The sequence below is a fragment of the Rhinolophus sinicus genome, linkage group LG03 (genome assembly GCF_036562045.2).
Source record: "Rhinolophus sinicus isolate RSC01 linkage group LG03, ASM3656204v1, whole genome shotgun sequence".
NCBI classification, from domain to species: domain Eukaryota; kingdom Metazoa; phylum Chordata; class Mammalia; order Chiroptera; family Rhinolophidae; genus Rhinolophus; species Rhinolophus sinicus.
In genome coordinates, this window is record NC_133753.1 from 173,972,097 (window position 1) to 173,989,439 (window position 17,343).

The following is a 17,343-nucleotide window of genomic DNA, read 5'->3' on the forward strand; positions in this document are numbered from 1 at the left end:
TCTAAAGAATGAATAGAAGCTAACTAAGTGAAAACTGGAGTATAGAGAATTTTAAGACAGAGGGAAAAGCAAAGGTCTCTGATGTGAGTGAGCATGGAAAGTAGAAGGGACTAAAAAGACACCTGTGTGAATGGAGCTCAGAAAGCATGGGGAGGGAGATGGAAGATCAGCCTAGAAAAATAGGTAGAGACCAGGCCCTGCAGAGCCCTTGCTACCCAAAGAGTGGTCTGTGGACCAGCAGCATAGCTCAGCATCACCTGAGAGCTGGGTAGAAATGCAGAATCTCAAACTCCTCCCCACACACAGAATCAGAATCTTCATTTTAACAGGTTATTCTGTACACAGTAAAATTTGAGAAGCACTGCTATAGACTATGCTAAGGACTTTGTGTATCAGACATCCTTATCCATGGCAGGTAATTAAAAAACACTCCTGCTATTTCATGATCATATTAAAGGGATATCAAGACTTGAGCTAAGACATTTCATTCTGGAAAACTTCCTGTCTGGTGGTGCTGGTAGTGGTAGTGGTGGCTCCAAAAATGTTGAAGTCAGGAGAAAGGCTATTGAATAGGATATTTAGTAACATTTTATTGTGTCCACCACCTTCACAGATATTTATACACTGTGGTTCCGTGCAAGGCAAAATGTTGGCCTTTCAAAATTTAGTATTACATGTTTTTGTTGGGTCCAATTTATATATACTACCACATTTGCCCTCATGTCGCTAAGTAACTTAGAGTGGAAATATGAGTATTTTATACCAGACCAGCTGTGAAAGCAAAAGCATTAGGGGGGAAAAAAAAATCAGCCAACTCTAAAAGACAATGGCAAGAAGAGGAGTTTGAATGTTTAGGTTATTAAATTGACATTTTGTGAGGAGTGGGAAGAAACTACATTGGGGAGAGGAGGGTCTTAATGAGATAGTGCTGGTTTTCAAATTTATTTTAGCTATAGAAGCCATATTTTAATCCAGATCTTTACAGAAGACCAGTGGTATGCAGATGACCATCTAGGGGAATGATGGAGTCCTGTGTGCCTGGCCTTTCCCAAGTGATGAGATGGGGGTGAGGGCAGGAAATGCTAGGGCTCCAAGGAACACTGAAGACCACTGATGTAAACATAGCAGAGCAGTGAGCTTTAGTGTCAGGAAGACTTAGGCTCAAAGCCAGACTTTTCCACCTAATTCGTTTTTTGATCTTGGGCAATCTGCCTAGTTTCATTGAGCTTTAGTTTGTTTTTTTTTCTTAAATCTCTACCTGGGAATAATGATAACTACCTTATATTTAATAGCATGTAAGATTAGCATTCAGTAAGATCTCTGTAAATGGTAACTCACAGTAAGTTGTTTATATTAGAAATACTATTCTCATAAATTCTAATAGTTCAATTATAGTAGTGATCTTATCGTGCTCCTAAGGAAAACTCGTCCTCACTTTCTTGTACATCTGCTACTGCCTAAGAGAAATGGTTATCAGATAGTTGTATGTATTAGAGCTCCTCACAGAAATTCTTAATGTATTCGTAAATAAATGTTTCAGCATTTCCCATAAGCTGTTTTGGGACTTACTGCTTTCTGGTAGGAAAATTTAACTTCTGATTTTTCTGAATTAACCCATATTGATTTATACGCGTGTGTTTTATTTTTTGCTCAGAGCTTTTTATTCCTTCCCACGTTTCATGTCTCCATTTTTAATTAAAAGATAAAATAACCTAGAATTAATTAAAACTAGAGGAAACAATAAAAGCAAATAGCTACAGTTAAGCTAAACATCAATCATATAGATAAAACATTTAGTTGATGGGCATAATGTTTCATCCAAATTAAAAATAATCTTGAAATGAAGTATCTCGAATAAAAGTGTTCATTGCATTGGATTCTTCTTAAGAGAAGATGGAAAATAAAGTCCTTAAAGGTAAATATCATCAACTGGATTTGCACAGTTTTGCCTTCAGTGGAGTTAGAGACTAAATTATCTTCCATGCATAAGAAAAAGTAGGCCAGCTAGCTGTGCCTTCCCCCACTTCCAAGTGTTTTTAGTTCTCCTTATCCTGCCAATGTATAAATAATTCCCATGTTTTGCGTGTAACACATGAAGTTTGCATTTAACACATGTAATTATTTCATTAAAAAATGTATTCATATGGTTTAGTGTGTTTCACAAAAAAAATACATCCTGTGTAGCAAGCGCCTTGTATTATCAGTAAATTAAAATGCTGTTTCTCATCTCCAAATGGGATAAACTAATTACTGTATTGAAACCTGGCTTAGTTAGAGAAATGACTTTTATTTTATTTAAATGAAAATGAATGCCATCTTTAGAAATAGAATGCAATTCTAACAGATAAGAAATGTTAGGAGTCATTACTGGTTAAAAGGGAGGCTGAAATCAGCTTACAACTTTTTAGAAACATGTTGATTGAAAAAAGTATAACTTTCTTACTTTTACTTATGCTAGAGTACTTTTTCATCATACTCCCTGGGTAGCTTGTCAACTGAGTCTAAGATAACACACTCATCTTTTATCTGGTTATTCAGTGTTACTGGTTCTTAAGTACATCTTCAGTTCTCAGATATTTTGGCAATAGTTTTATATTTTAAATCAATGTATAATTTGAGTAGCATGTTTTACTTTTTATTGCCTGACAGACACATGACTTCCTTAATAATCAAAATTTTAAAACTGCTAAATTTATAGAGCTTCTCTTCCAAGGAACCAAAGCATTTAATGCTTAGTATTATGTAAACAACAGAGGGAGAGGGTACTATGTGTTGACATCGGTCTAGTTTCCTGGACAGAAATGAACTGATAGATCAGGGAAGTATGATTCTTACATTAGTAATTATTAAATGGGAGAAAAAGCAAGTCATAGAATAATACATATATTATAGTATAATCCCACTTTACACCCAAAGAGCAAAAATAAATTAAAAGAGCAAAAGATACGAAATTATGTATCATACTTTTAATATTTTCCTCTGGAGAGTGGTATTTCGTTTGGTGGTGGAAGGGATGGAAGGGATAAGTTACCTTCACTTTAATTTTATATACATCTTTATTTGAATTTTCAAATAATCACATTAATATATCATTTTTGTAATTAAGGAAAATAAAATTTTCCATATAAATGTCTTTAGAATTTAACAAATTTCACAATCTGACTGTCCGAATTTACTTTGAAAATCTTCATTGTGGAAAATAGTTGTAGAACACTGGAAAGAAATTACAAGGAATTATCTCCTCTGTAGTATACAGAGCAAGCATAGAAGTTAAGCCATTGTGATACTTTAATTGAAATAATTAATTTTTTCTTTAGACCTTCAAGACATTCCATATTCTGATTGGTGTGAGCAGACTATCCACAATCCTTTAGAAGTTGTTCCCTCTAAGTTCTCCGGGATTTCTGGGTGCAGTGATGGAGTGTCTCAAGAAGGCTCAGCCAGCAGCACCAAAAGCACAGAACTGCTACTAGGTGAGTTTTCAGATTCAAATCCAAGCGTTGTTAATAAAGCTAAGCTGGGTTTTTGTTGTTGTTGTTCATAAATAATGTGAATTAATGTCTCAAAACTGACATATCTGCTTTAGTGAGGCATGTTTACCCAACTATTGGATCTCTCTCAGCTGCTGATGTGTCCCCTCTTAGCTGTCTGCTTTCATTAGAAAGAATTTTGCTCCCAAAATGATCAGATCATGTGCAGTTTATCTCGGTTTTAGACCTTTAGGTAAAGTTTAAAAACTAATGCCATGATTTATTTTCTATTGTGACATAGATAAAATATTTTAATTTTTTTCAGGTGTGAAAACAATTCCAGATGATACACCAATGTGCCGTATACTCCTTCGCAAAGAAGTTCTAAGATTAGTCGTTAATTTGAGTAGTTCAGTTTCAACTAAATGTCATGAAACTGGGCTTTTAACGTAAGTTAATATTAAGCATGAGTATTCTTTGTTCTGCTTTTTATCGTGAAAAAGATACTTGAAATACTTTGTTAGATTAGTTAGGTTACATCAGTAGTTCTCAACTGCATGGTATATCTATCTACCGGGAGTGCCAAAAAATGTATACAAGTGGACACTTTGGTCAACGTTTCTCAAACAGTAGTTTGCCGTAATCAGAAATGTCTGGATGCTGATGGTAATCACTTTGAGCACCTCTTGTAATTGCGGAAGTCAAACATGACTTGTATTCATCTTTTGTTACCGGTATATATTATTATCGTTTTAATAGTGTTTTCCTTTCCTAAATTGTGTATACATTTGTTTGGCACCCTCTGTATATGAAGCTAGATTTTCTTCATATACTTCAGCCGAAATAGTAACATTAAATGCAGAAGCACGTATATGAATCCAGCTATCTTCTATTAAGCCAGACTTGAAAGAGAGCTATAAAAATGTAAAACAACACCACTCTTCTCACTTTTTTAGTTTTGGAAAATACAGTTACTTTTCATTAAAATATATGTATGTGTGTTAACATGTAATGGGCTTACTTTTGAAATGAATTAATCAAGATTTCGAAATTTTCTTTAATTTCTCATATGGTAATTATCTATGGCTGTAACCCACAAAACATGTTGGGGCCCTCAATATTTTTAGAAGGTAAGGGAATACTGATACCAAAAACTTTGAGAATAGTTGGCCTACATAAAATAGTATTTTTTTGGTTTAATTTGCCCGGTTTTCCTCCTTTTTCTTAGTAAAAGTTGCATATTTTTATTGTTTTCCTAAATCACAGCAACACGCTCAAGTTCAAACTGAATATTCAACATTTTTGCTTTGCACTATTTAAAGCAGTGGTCCTCAAAAGAAATACAACTCACGGTCTCCTCTGGGGCTTTAGAAAACATAGTACCACGGATGCCGGGGTCCCCTTGCTGACCTCCTGGCCTCTAGGAGGAGTGGGTCCTTAACCTGTGTATTACCCCAACCCTCCCCCATAGCTGAGTCTGACCTGCACTCCTAGCTAAAAGCCACTGTTTGAAAGTCGAAATATATAAAGAGATAGTTCAGTCAAGGATGTTAATAACTTCAGTGTAATTTTAAAAACTTATTTCTATTTTAAAACTTAATTTTTAAAATATTTGAGTCATCCTACACTGGTAAATTTTGCTATTTCTCATGCCAGTGAAAAAGAATATTTCTAACTTTCCAGGGAACATTTGGGTTTTGATTATTTTAAAAGATAACCCAAAATGTAAAATATCTAAGTGCAAGGTAGGAATATTAACATTTTGTATTCTTATGCCATCACCCCAAATATGCCATCTCATCAATATCTGGAGGGGAAAAAAAACATTTAAAAAGTGATACTTTGGAGGAAAAGTACTTATTACAGTTTTTATCACACTGTAATCTTGTCTTTCATTTTAGAATTAAGGAGAAGTATCCCCAAACATTTGATGACATCTGCCTTTACTCTGAGGTTTCCCATTTGCTGTCGCACTGCACATTTAGACTTCCGTGTCGGAGGTTCATACAAGAATTATTTCAAGATGTACAGTTTTTACAAGTAAGTAGGATTTGTACTTCTGAAAATTATCTTTGAAGAATAATTCTGTTTGAACTAAGTTAAAAGAGAGATGAAATTTGTTTAAAATTGACCACTTCTTTCCTAGATGCATGAAGAAGCAGAGGCTGTGTTGGCAACACCACCAAAGCAACCTATAGTTGATACATCAGCTGAATCCTGACCTCATATTTATGATGTATATAGATGGATACTATATATACTCATATTTGTGGAGTTCATAAATGCCTCAGAAAATGCAGACTGACTGGGCAGCAAAGACAGGAGTATCTTCTGTACACTGTTCCAGCAACGTTTGGTACCTGAACAGTTGGAACTGCAGACTTCCCTAACCAAAACAACTTCCTCTTCTCCCCGTTGAGCCCTTTTGAGGGATCATTGGTCATTACCACAGTTTTAAGAGTTTTAGTTACCATTGTATGCAAGAGCCAAGCACTGAACACCTACATAGGTTTTCTATTTTTTCATTTTAAGTGCGTACTAACAGTGGGACAATAATAGGATATGCAGAAGCACCCTTCACACAGTTACTTCTGAATTCTTTTTCTAGGGTAAATAAAAAGATGCCTTGTTTGTTAAGTAATTCATGGAAACCAGGAATCAGTGTCTCTGAGACTGTAGCCTGTTACCACAATGCAATGTGCTCTAACTGCTGGTATGAGGGGGAGCTTGAGCCCTTCCACATTTTTCTTAATGTTTGTAACACTACTTCAGAGGTCTGTCACCTCAAAGCAAAAGAAGAGCCTCAACAACCCAGGACTTATAAGTTATTTTTGTTACTAGACTTGCATAAAGTTTCTTATTTGTTTTCCTTCTCTTCAGTTTGTTGCAATGTGTTATTATAGGCTATTTGAACTGATTAAGGTTTTTCACTACAGTTCCTGATTAAAATCAGAAAATCATTTTATAATTGAGATATTTCCCATTGACAGAATGCATATATTTTCAGTGGACTTCCATTTTATTAACTTCCCATATCACCATTTTAAACAGGAAATTGAACAAGCACTATTAATTTAGACCTAAAGCAAATGAAAGCATTAAATAATACTTTGGATCTCCTAAGGAAAAGATGTTTGCATACAATTTACTACACATTCCATGGGAAAAGAGCAGCCATATTTTCTTTGAAAAAAATCATTAATGACACTTTTATTATGATTAAAAATTGTAGTGAAAAGCCTTAAGTACCAAATTTTAAAGCAGCAGTAATTTAATTTTTATATCAGTGTTTTTGTTTTGCACAAACTAAATGCAGTGATAGGTGACTTTATGAGTACAGTAATTGCCTTTATCACATTTGTGAAGTTGTTAAGTTGATGAGGGCAAAGTTTTGTTATTTGTGTGTTTAATTTGTGTATGTCTAAAGATATTTGGAAACCTTTACAGGAATTAAACATATATGCAAATTTGTATATAAAAATAGCATGGCCATCATCATTAGAATGCTTGTAAATGAAAAGGATTATCTTTTTTGAGGTCTATATATAAATAGAAAAAACATCCAGCTGGACTGATTAGGACCGTTTTTTTAATTCATTTGCGTATACCATTTTTACAGTACACATTAGTTTTGACACAGTCATAGTATATTGATTAATGTTTTCCCATATTACAAATCCTTTTTATAATGGGCTTGTTCTCTGAGATCTCTGTAAAGAACCCTGTGAACTAGAAAATGTAACTCACAGAGATACATTTTTTTTAAATTTACTGGCACTGAAAGTTCCAATTGGGATGAAGCATTTCATCTCACTTTATAACACCTCTTTGACTGCACTTCAGTGAATTGTTCTTATGTGCACTGTGTAGCAACTTACATTATAACAAAGCAGATAAGGGCTGTAAGCTGCTGCTTATGTTAAAAAGTGGTTCTTCAGATTTTCTCTCATAAAATCCAATTGAAGATAAGACAAACAATTTTTTACACTTTAACTTATCACTGAACCCAAGTGTTTATTTAAATATCAACAGTACTTCTGAAAACGTTGCCTGTCACCTTGGTCTTTGGTCTTGGATTAAACTGCCTTCCAGAGAACCAAATGTCAGAGATACTAGACCAAATAGTGGTTAAAAACTCCAAAGGAGGTAATATAGTAATTTTATTCACAATGGGATTAACATATTTTAGACATTCATTTTAAACACTACCTCAGTTAATATAGGGTATAAAATCTGTGGTTTAATCCCTCAGAAGTTAACAGTAATTCTTTCCCCTCACACACAACCATCCTCAAACCCGGACCCCATCTCACTCATCCACCCTGAAGTGAAATCATATTGTTAGTCTGAACAGTTTTTTAACTATTACTTTGAAAGACTTGTATGTATACATCATAATATTTGCCTGTAGCACTTAGTTTGGGGAGACACTCAGAGCTTTGTGGTTATCAGTAATTTAAGAAAAATGTACTTAAATGTACAGTGCTATTTGGTTTATCCATGTTTCGCTGACAGGTCTAATAATGTTCTCTTTGAGTATGCGTTTGTATAAAAGTAGACTAATGATGAAAAATGCTCACATGCAGTGCCAAGTGATTAACTTAGGTGTTTAAAAATATTAAATTATAGCAGAAAAGATTAGGAATGATGTCAGTGGTAATAGAAATAATTGAGAAAAGCATCTATAAATCATAGATATTACCAGACTATAAAATACCAAAATAATGTCAACTGTAGTTTTTCAAGATTTTAGAATTAATCTTAGTCCATATAAATTTGTACTATTGCTAATTATTGATGATTTGGAGGAATGTGGGCAGTTGTGCTGGTTGTAAACTGTGAATTTTTAATTGTAAAGTGAATTATTTCTAATTGAAAAAATTTTTTTCAAGAACAGATTTCAGCTTCACATACTAAGTAAATACTGATAAGTAAGGAAATTAGAGATTAGTATTCATAATATGGTCTAAAATTTCTTACACTTTTATTTCCTGTTTATGCTTAGGTAGATTGGAGGGGGGAAAGTCTCTTCTCCCTAATAAAAATCTTTTTCTAATAAAGATTGGTAGCATAAGGATATTCTGTAAGACAGTGACATTAAAAGAGACTCTTTGGAGGTAGGTGTACACATTATTATACTAGTTACTCTAATATCACATGTATAAGACCTTTTGAAATACAGGCTTTAATAGTTTTCAGCTCTTTTATCCAGAGCTTGAAATAATTAAAGCTGAGTTTTTCAGGGCATACTCCAATGGCAAAGTGTTCAACAGTGAGGTGTGTCAAATGCTTATTTAGATTTGTCTACTGATATTTATATAAAATGTTTTCATTCCATTCAGAGGATGCCTTTTATCCCCACATTAAAGCACAGATCATTAAGCAATAAAAACCAATCAAATTGTTATCCAAATTATAACTGCAATTATTTTTGCATGGTAAGAGTGAGGTGCTAATTTTGTGTGAGATGAGCTTTGTAAACTACCTTGGGAGAGGTCCTTTGGAGCTGAGGTTTTTCCCCTTTGTCCTATGCTTCCAGTTCTGTCTCGAATTCACAATCCATTAAAACATGGGGAAAAAAGAAAAAGTAGAATTAATTGCCAGAGTTTTATGAGAACTGCTGTTGGAATAAAATAATTTTTCAGATTTTCCAAAATGTAAGTTGGGAAAGGTCTCCCTTGTCTCCCCATTCAGGAAATACATTATTACCAGTTTATTTTCAACAGTAATACTACAATAAGAGTTTTACTATAAAAGCATACCAGTGAAATTAATAGCCATGCTTATTAAATAATATTGAAATCTGAAATCTTTCTAAGAGCATTCTTTTTTCTTTTAGTCCCAGGTTCCCAAGGTGTTTTTCATTCATAGTAAGTATATGTGACTCACACAGAATGTGGATTTTCCCCCTTTGGAGTATTTTTGTAATATAGGTGGATAGCTATGCCACAGCATGCATAAATTGCACATTTTGTTTGACTTTCTTTATAAAAGTATTTAATTTGAAAAATATAATTTATGCCAAAAAAGGTATACTTTGTAATTTTGCCACTAAAAAGGTTGATTTAGCACAAAATGCAAAGTTTTGGGGCAGAAGGGGAGGGAGATAAAAAAATTTTCATAGATAATAGTTGAAATACGTTCCATTACTGGCCTGTCAGAAACCCTAAAGCTGCATTGTAAAACAAATGGTGTAAATTAGTTTTTAAAAGTGGTAAGGGATTGTGAAAAAATCTCAGATTAATGCTCCCTGACCACATGAGTTTTTTTACTTAGTAATACGCTGCTACATATTTGGAGGTTCTGGTGTTTGTAGGTCACTGAACAGACAATGAAATATGATTTATATTGTATAACTGTAACATAGAAAGAAAAAGTATTTATATATTTTCCGTAAGAATATTTCATTCAGTTGTGTATAATTTAAATAAGGTTTGTCCCCAAATGGTTTTGCTCACCTTGATTTTTTTTTGTGTGTGTGGTTTTCTTGTTTTTGTATAATGTGTACAGTTTATGTCAAGGGCATTAAAAGCCTCCTGAAGCATAATCTTAGCAAAGGGATACATTCTTAATAAAATGTACTTAAAATTCTTAAACTTGTGTTGTTTTACTTGGAATTTTTAAAAAGATTTTTATTAAAATATAGCTAACATACTATATATTAGTTTCAGGTGTACATCATAGTTATTCAACAGTACACACCTGGCACTATGCAGAGTTATTACCGTATTATTGATTATATTCCTTATGCTAAAGAAATGATCACCATGATAAGTCCAGCAACCATCTGACACTGTACCATGCTGTCATGATACTATTGACTGTATTCCCCATGCTGTACATTATATCCCCAACACTTACTTGTTTTGTACCTGGAAGTTTGAACCTCTTATTCCCCTTTATCTTTTGCCCTTTTTTTAATCTTTCAATTACAGTTGACATTCAATATTATCTTAATTTCAGATGAACAGCACAGTGGTTAGACATATAATTTACGAAGTGATCCCCTTGACTAGTACCCACCTGGCACTATACATAGTTTTTACCATATTATTGATTATATTCCCTATGCTTTATGTCCGCATGACTATTTTATAACTACCACTTTGTATTCCTTACTCCCTTCACCTTTTTCACTCTGCCCCCAACCCCCTCCCATCTAATACCCCAATAAATCTAATACCCATCTGATACCATACATAGTTATTACAATATTATTGACTGTATTCTGTATGCTATACCCTCCCTATATCTCCATGATTACTGTGTAACAACCAATTTGTACTTCTTAATCCTTTCCCCTTTTCCACTCACCCCTAACCCCTCTCCCATCTGGCAAGCATTAAAATGTTCTCTGTATCTATGAGTTTGTTTCATTTATTTTGTTCTTTAGATTCCACGTGTAGGTGAAATCCTGACATGTCTTTTGCTGATTCCACTCAGCACAGTACCCTCTAGGTCCATCCATGTTGTTGCAGATGGCAAGATTTCTTACATTATTTTTTACAGCTGAGTAATATTCCATTGTATATATGTACCACCTCTTTATCCATTCATCCATTCAGGGACAACCAAGTTACCTTCCTATCTTGGCTATTGTAAATAATGCTACAATGAACAATGGATAAATATATCGAACTAGCGTTTTGGGTTTCTTCAGATAAATACCCAGAAGTGGGATTACTAGGTCTCTCTTTGTCTCTTCTTATAGTCTTTGTTTTAAAGTCTCTTTTGTCTGGTATAAGTACTGCTACCCCTAACTTTTTTGTTGTTTGTTTCCATTTTCATGAGATATCTTTTTCCCTCCCTTTACGTTTAGTCTCTGTGTGTCTTTCGATCTGAAGTGAGTCACTTGTAGGTAGCCTATATAAGGGTTTTGGTTTCTTATCCATTCAGCCCCCATCTTTTGATTGGAGCATTTAATCCATTTACATTGAAAGTAATTGTTGATAGATACATAGTTACTGCCATATTACTATTACTGTTGTTTTTTTGTTTGTCTTAAAGAATTCCCTCTATGATTCCTTGTAATACTGGTTTGGTAACGATGAACTCCTTTAGCTTTTCCTTGTCTAGGAATCTCTTTATCTGTCTTTTGATTTTAAATGATAACCTTGCTGGGTGGAGTACCCTTGGTTGTAGGTCTTTGTTTTCCATCACTTTAATATTTCCTGTCAATCCCTCTGGCCTGCAGAATTTCTGTTGAGAAATCAGCGGATAATCTTATGGGAGCTCCCTTATAAGTTACTAGTTGCTTTTCTCTTGCTGCTTTTAGGATTCTCTTCTTTAACTTTTGGAATTTTAATTATTATGTGTCTAGGTGTGGTCCTGTTTGGGTTCATCTTGTTTGGGACTCTGCGCTTCCTGGACTTGTATGTCTATTTCCTTTACCAGGTCAGGAAAGTTTTCAGTCATTATTTCTTCAGATAGGTTATTAATCTCTTGCTTTCTCCTCCTTTGGTACCCCTATGATGAGAATGTTACGTGTAATGTTGTCCCAGGGGTCTCTTAAACTCTCCTCATTTTTTTGGATTCTTTCTTCTTTTTGCTGATCTGATTGGGTATTTTCTGCTACATTGTCTTTCAAATTGTCGATTCAATCCTCTGCTTCATCTAGTCTGCTGGTGATTTCTTCTAGTGTCTTCATTTCAGTTATTGTATTCTTCACTTCTGACTGGTTCTTTTTTATGGTTTCTCTGTCCTTTTTTTTAAATATCTGCTACCTCTTGGTTGAAGTTCTCACTAAGTTCCTTGAGCATCCTTATAACCATTGTTCTGAACTCTGGTAGATTGCTTGCTTCTATTTCGTTTAGTTCTTTATCTGGATTTTTCTCCTGTTTTTTGATTTCGGACACATTTATTTGTTTCCTCATTTTGGCTGCTTCTCTATGTTTGTTTCTATTTGGTATTTCTGCTATGTCTCCCAGTCTTGGCTGGGAGGCTTTATGTGGTAGGTTTCCTGTGGGGCCCTGGCACAGTCTCTCTGGTCTCTTGCTCTGGGTGCTCCAGAAGTGTCCCTTGTATGGATTATGTGTGGCTTCCCATTGAGCCTTGATTGTTTTTGGCACATCAGTAGGTGGGATTGAACTTTATGCTGACTCTCTGTGGGATTTGGCCATATCCACAGCTTAAGGGCTGCTGTCCAGGAGAGTTACCCCACTGAATGGGATTTGCCCCAGCAGATTCTGGTGCCTGTTGATACCACCCTTTGTGTGTGCCACTTGTGGGGCTAACTGGACGGCGCTTTGTTGTGGTCTGAAGCCAACCTCCAAGTGTTGGTTCTGGGCCCTCTTGGGAGGGGCTCTAAGGTAGGCCCAGGTCAGCCACTGCCTGTGACAGGCCGGGGGCTACCTGGCAGGAGCTATAAAGGCAATTCACAGTTTTTTGCTGCCTGTGCTAACCCTGAAGGTGTGTGGGAGAGGCTATGCTGCAAACAGGATGGCTGCCACCAGTGCCGGGTCTGGGCAACCTCCGCCAAAAGTCAGGACACCCAGAGGCCTGTTGCCCTTGGGAGGGGCTCTAAGGTAGGCCCAGGTCAGCCACTGCCTGTGACAGGCCGGGGGCTACCTGGCAGGAGCTATAAGGCAATTCACAGTTGTTTGCTGCCTGTGCTAACCCTGAAGATGTGTGGGAGAGGCTATGCTGCAAACAGGATGGCTGCCACCAGTGCCGGGTCTGGGCAACCTCCACCAAAAGTCAGGACACCCAGAGGCCTCCTGCCACCTGCCGGCTCCCTTAAAATTCAGCCACTGATAATGCCTTGTGTGGTATGCAAATTGGATGAGGCATGGCCTCAGACAGTCACTAGAGTGGGAAGAATTGCAGTCACCAAGTTAATGTAAATTTTGGTTTGATGCCAGTGCTGAGACTGGATCGACTCAGCAAAAGTCTCAGCACACTGAGGCTGTTCACCACCCCCCAGGGGCCTGCCAAACTCTGATAGTTTTCCAGGAAAGAGTACAATGCTGGCAGGCTGGCTGCTAGCAGTGAAAGTGCCTCCGGGCTGTGGGTGAATTGGGTGGGGCAGGGCACCAGTGAGTCAGCAGGTCAGAGCAATGAAGCTCACCAGGCCAATCAGATTCAGATTTTGCTGGAGGGGGTGGGCTCAACACGGGAAAGATGGCGCCTGCCTGCCTGCTGCATGGAAGAAGGACCCCTCACTGGGAAAATGCTGACTGTCTTCCAGCCGTCCCCCGAAGCCACACACCTCAGTCTGCCCCTCCCATAAGTCTCCGAGGCCTCACGAGTCACCATCCCTCCGCTGGAGCCCAAGGTGAGTGCCTGCGAGTGAGTGAGTCTGTGCTCGGGCTGTTTAAGAGACGTCTGGTTTTCCCGCCCACCAGAACAGTTGAATCCCCACTGTTATTTGCAGCCAGATGTTGTGGGGGCTCCTCAGCACCAGTATTCCAGGCTGGCAGCTGGGGAGCTGGTGTGGGGGGCTGGGATCTCTAGCTCCTCCAGGGAGATCCAAGGCGGCCCAGGTATCCCTCCTAATTCTCAACCACCACACGCAGGTGTGGGGCCCATCCCGTATCTCTGCCACTTTTACCAGTCTCGATATGGCTTCTTCTTTATATTTTTTGTTAGACTTCTGTTCAGCTAGACTTCAGATGGTTCTCCAGGTTGATTGTTCTATAATTTAGTTGTAATTTTAATGTGTTCACGGAAGAATGCAAGCACAGTGTTATTTACTCCACCATCTTGGATCTCTGTCCTTAGATTCTAAATGGTAGTTTTGCTGGGTAGTGTAATCGTGATTGTAGGTCCTTTTCATTGCTTTGAATATTTCCTGCTAATCCCTTCTGGCCTACAAAGTTTCTGTTGACAGCTCACCTGTAAGCAACTAACTGCTTTTCTTTTGCTGCTTTTAAGATTCACTCTGTCTTTAAACTTTGGCATTTTAATTGTGATGTGTCTTGGTTTTGACCCAACAAGAAAAATTGGGTTCATTTTGTTTGGGTCTCTCTGCACTTCCTGGACTTGTATATCTAGTTCCCTCACCAGGTTAGGGAAGTTTTCTGTCATTATTTCTTTAAATAGGTTTTCAAATCTTTGCTCTCTGTCTTCTTCTTCTGGTGCCCCTATAATGTGAATGTTGCTACACTTAATGTTGTCCCTTAAACGCGCCTGACTTTTTTTGGATTCTTTTTTCTTTTTGCTGTTTTAATTGAGTGTTTTCTGCTACCTTATCTTCTAAATCACTGATTGGATCATCTGCTTCATCTAATCTGTTAATTCCCTGTAATGTCTTCTTCATTTCTGTTACTGTATTCTTTATTTCTGACTGGATCTTTTTTGTTTCTATCTCCATTTTAATGTTTCCTGTCTCTTTGTTGAAGTTCTCCCTGAAATCACTGAGCATTCTTACAACCAGTGTTTAGAACTCTGCATCTGGTAAAATGCTTGTCTCCATTTTATTTAGTTCTTTTTCTGGAGCTTTGTTCTGTTCTTTTATTGAGACATGTTTCTTTGTCTCCCCATTTTGGCTGCCTCCCTGTGTTTGTTTCTACTGTTTCCCCACAAATAAGACTTAGCCAGACCATCAGCCCTAATGCATCTTTTGGAGCAAAAATTAATATAAGACCCAGTATTATATTATATTATATTATATTATATTATATTATATTATATTATATAAAATGGGGTCTTATGTTAAAATAAGACCAGGTCTTATATTAATTTTTGCTCCAAAGGACACATTAGAGCTGATGGTCCAGCTAGGTCTTATTTTCAGGGGGAAACATGGTATGTATTACCATGTTTCCCCCTAAAAAAAGACCTACCCCAAAAATAAGCCCCAGTTAAGATCTCAGCCAGATGGACGCATTTAGTATGTTATGACGATGTTCCAGAAGATGACATGACTGTATTTGAATAAACGTAGATTGTTGTACATGAAAAAAGAAGACATCTCCTGAAAATAAGCCCTAATAGAGCAAAAATTAATATAAAACCCAGTCTTATTTTCGGGGAAACACGGTAGGTAGGTCTGTGATGTCTCCCAGTCTTAGTAGAGTGGAATTATGTAGTAGATTCGCTATAGTGCTCAGTCGTGCAGTTTTCCTGGTCACCTGAGCGTGCACTCCAGGTGTGTCTCTCATGTGGGTTGTGTGTACTCTCTGGTTGTTGTTTAGCCTTGGTTGCTGTTTGCACATCAATGGGAGGGACTAACCCTCAGGCTTATTTGTTGTGAGGATTGGCCATGACTACAGTGGAGGAGTTGTGGTACAGGGGCTGTCCCTGCAGAGCAAGATCTGCCTCAGCAAGGCTCTGGTGCCTTCCCAATCTGCTCCTTGAGTGTGTTGTCCTTGGAAGCGGCTGGGTGATGTTTTGGCTCATTTTGATGCTGGCCACTGGGTGCACCAGAGCAACCTGGGATGGGACCTGCTGCTGGTCAAGTTCAGCTGCAGCCTATGCCCCACCTTGGGCCACCCACCCAGAGCCACAAAGCAATCTGAAGATGGCTGCCACCTGCATTGCTTGTAAGTGCCTTGATAGGCCAAGCTGCAAACCAAGGCTGGCTGCCACTATTGCTGGGTTTAGTTAGGGCTGCTCAACCAAAAGTACTGGACATGCTCAAGACAGATGCTGCTCATCTTGCTGCTTGTTTTGTTTCACAAAATTTTGAGACACCCTAGGAACATCTGCAGCATGAGCCAAGGCAGGTGGTTTGTATGAAAACACTGGAAGCAGCTTGGGTGTGCCTGAAAGTTGGGTGGGGTGGGGTCTCAGAATCACCTGGGCATGGTGAATGAATGGTATTAGCCAGGTTGATGGAGACTCAGACATGGCAGCCGCCTGAATCTGCACACTGGGAAGGGGGAGGGCTTAACAAAGAAATAATGGTTTCTGCCAGCTCCTCCGTCTGGGAGTAGGCTGCCCTTCTGGCTCTCGTCCTGGAGCCAGACAACTCAGCACCTCTCCAGCTGCTACACCAGCACTAGAGCTCAGAGCCAGTGATTCTGTCAGTGAATAAGTCCATGCAGGGTCCCTTTAAGAGAAACACCTGGGAGTGCAGCCGCCCTCCATCTCACTCAGCCTCAGTCTCCACTGGTCTTAAGAAATTATGGGGAGTTCTCTCCCTGGCACTAGAACCCCAGGGCTGGGGAGCCGGGTGTGGCACTGGGACCACTTGCTCCTTTGGGGTGGAGGCGGGGTGGTGGTGTAACCTCTGCAGCCAAGATATCCATCCCGATTTTTAATAGTCACACACAGGTGTGGACCAGCCCATTTCACATCTCTGCCCTTCCTGCCAGTCTCAAGGTGGCTTCTTCTTTATGTACTTAATTGTAGATCTTTTGTTCAGTAAGATTTCAGGTGATTCTCAATGATGATTGTTCTGTAGTTAAGTTATAATTTTGATGTGGTCGTGAGAGAAGGCGAGCACAGCATTTATGTACTCTGCCATCTTGACTGGAACTCCCTATTTTAAATTTTAAAACAATCTGTATTGATTTAAATGATATACTGAGGCTGAGATATGTTCTTCCCAGTAAAAGCAACTTTTAGTTACCACTGATAATAATCTAATTCAGTAACACATTAATAGCTTCTTCCAAATGTTTTAAAATAATTATTTACACTTTCTTAAACATCTTCATAATCTAATTAAACACATACCCGTACAGTTCTTTTTTCAACCTCAAATCAATCATTATCAAGGGTTTGGAAAAATGGGTCAATCTTCAGACAGAAAAATTCTGAATTTTTTGAGGAATTAATATACAACATAAATGGTGATGGTGTGATTTCTGTGGAATGTATTTGATTTCTCAGGCAGAAATCAGATCAAATAGGATAACCTACAGCCACCTAGTGGCAAAAGAAAATATCACAAAGGAAATTACCAAGCTCAGAGAATAAAATCCAATGT

At 37.6% G+C, this 17,343-nt stretch overlaps 1 protein-coding gene across 5 annotated transcripts in view; it reads left to right on the forward strand.

Annotated features, from left to right (window-relative positions):
- Positions 1 to 7,033, forward strand: part of RICTOR (RPTOR independent companion of MTOR complex 2) — a 105,707-nt gene extending 98,674 nt beyond the window's left edge. For 4 of the 5 annotated variants that reach the window (XM_074328978.1, XM_019737219.2, XM_019737221.2 and 1 more), the window contains 4 exons: positions 3,318 to 3,473; positions 3,796 to 3,919; positions 5,372 to 5,510; positions 5,617 to 5,787. In XM_074328978.1, coding sequence (XP_074185079.1) covers positions 3,318 to 3,473; positions 3,796 to 3,919; positions 5,372 to 5,510; positions 5,617 to 5,691 — 494 coding nt within the window. In that variant the 3' untranslated portion in view covers positions 5,692 to 5,787. Of the gene's footprint in view, positions 1 to 3,317; positions 3,474 to 3,795; positions 3,920 to 5,371; positions 5,511 to 5,616 lie in introns of all 5 variants that reach the window. The other variant, XM_019737220.2, reaches the window with a different exon arrangement.
- Positions 7,034 to 17,343: the final 10,310 nt, after the last annotated feature.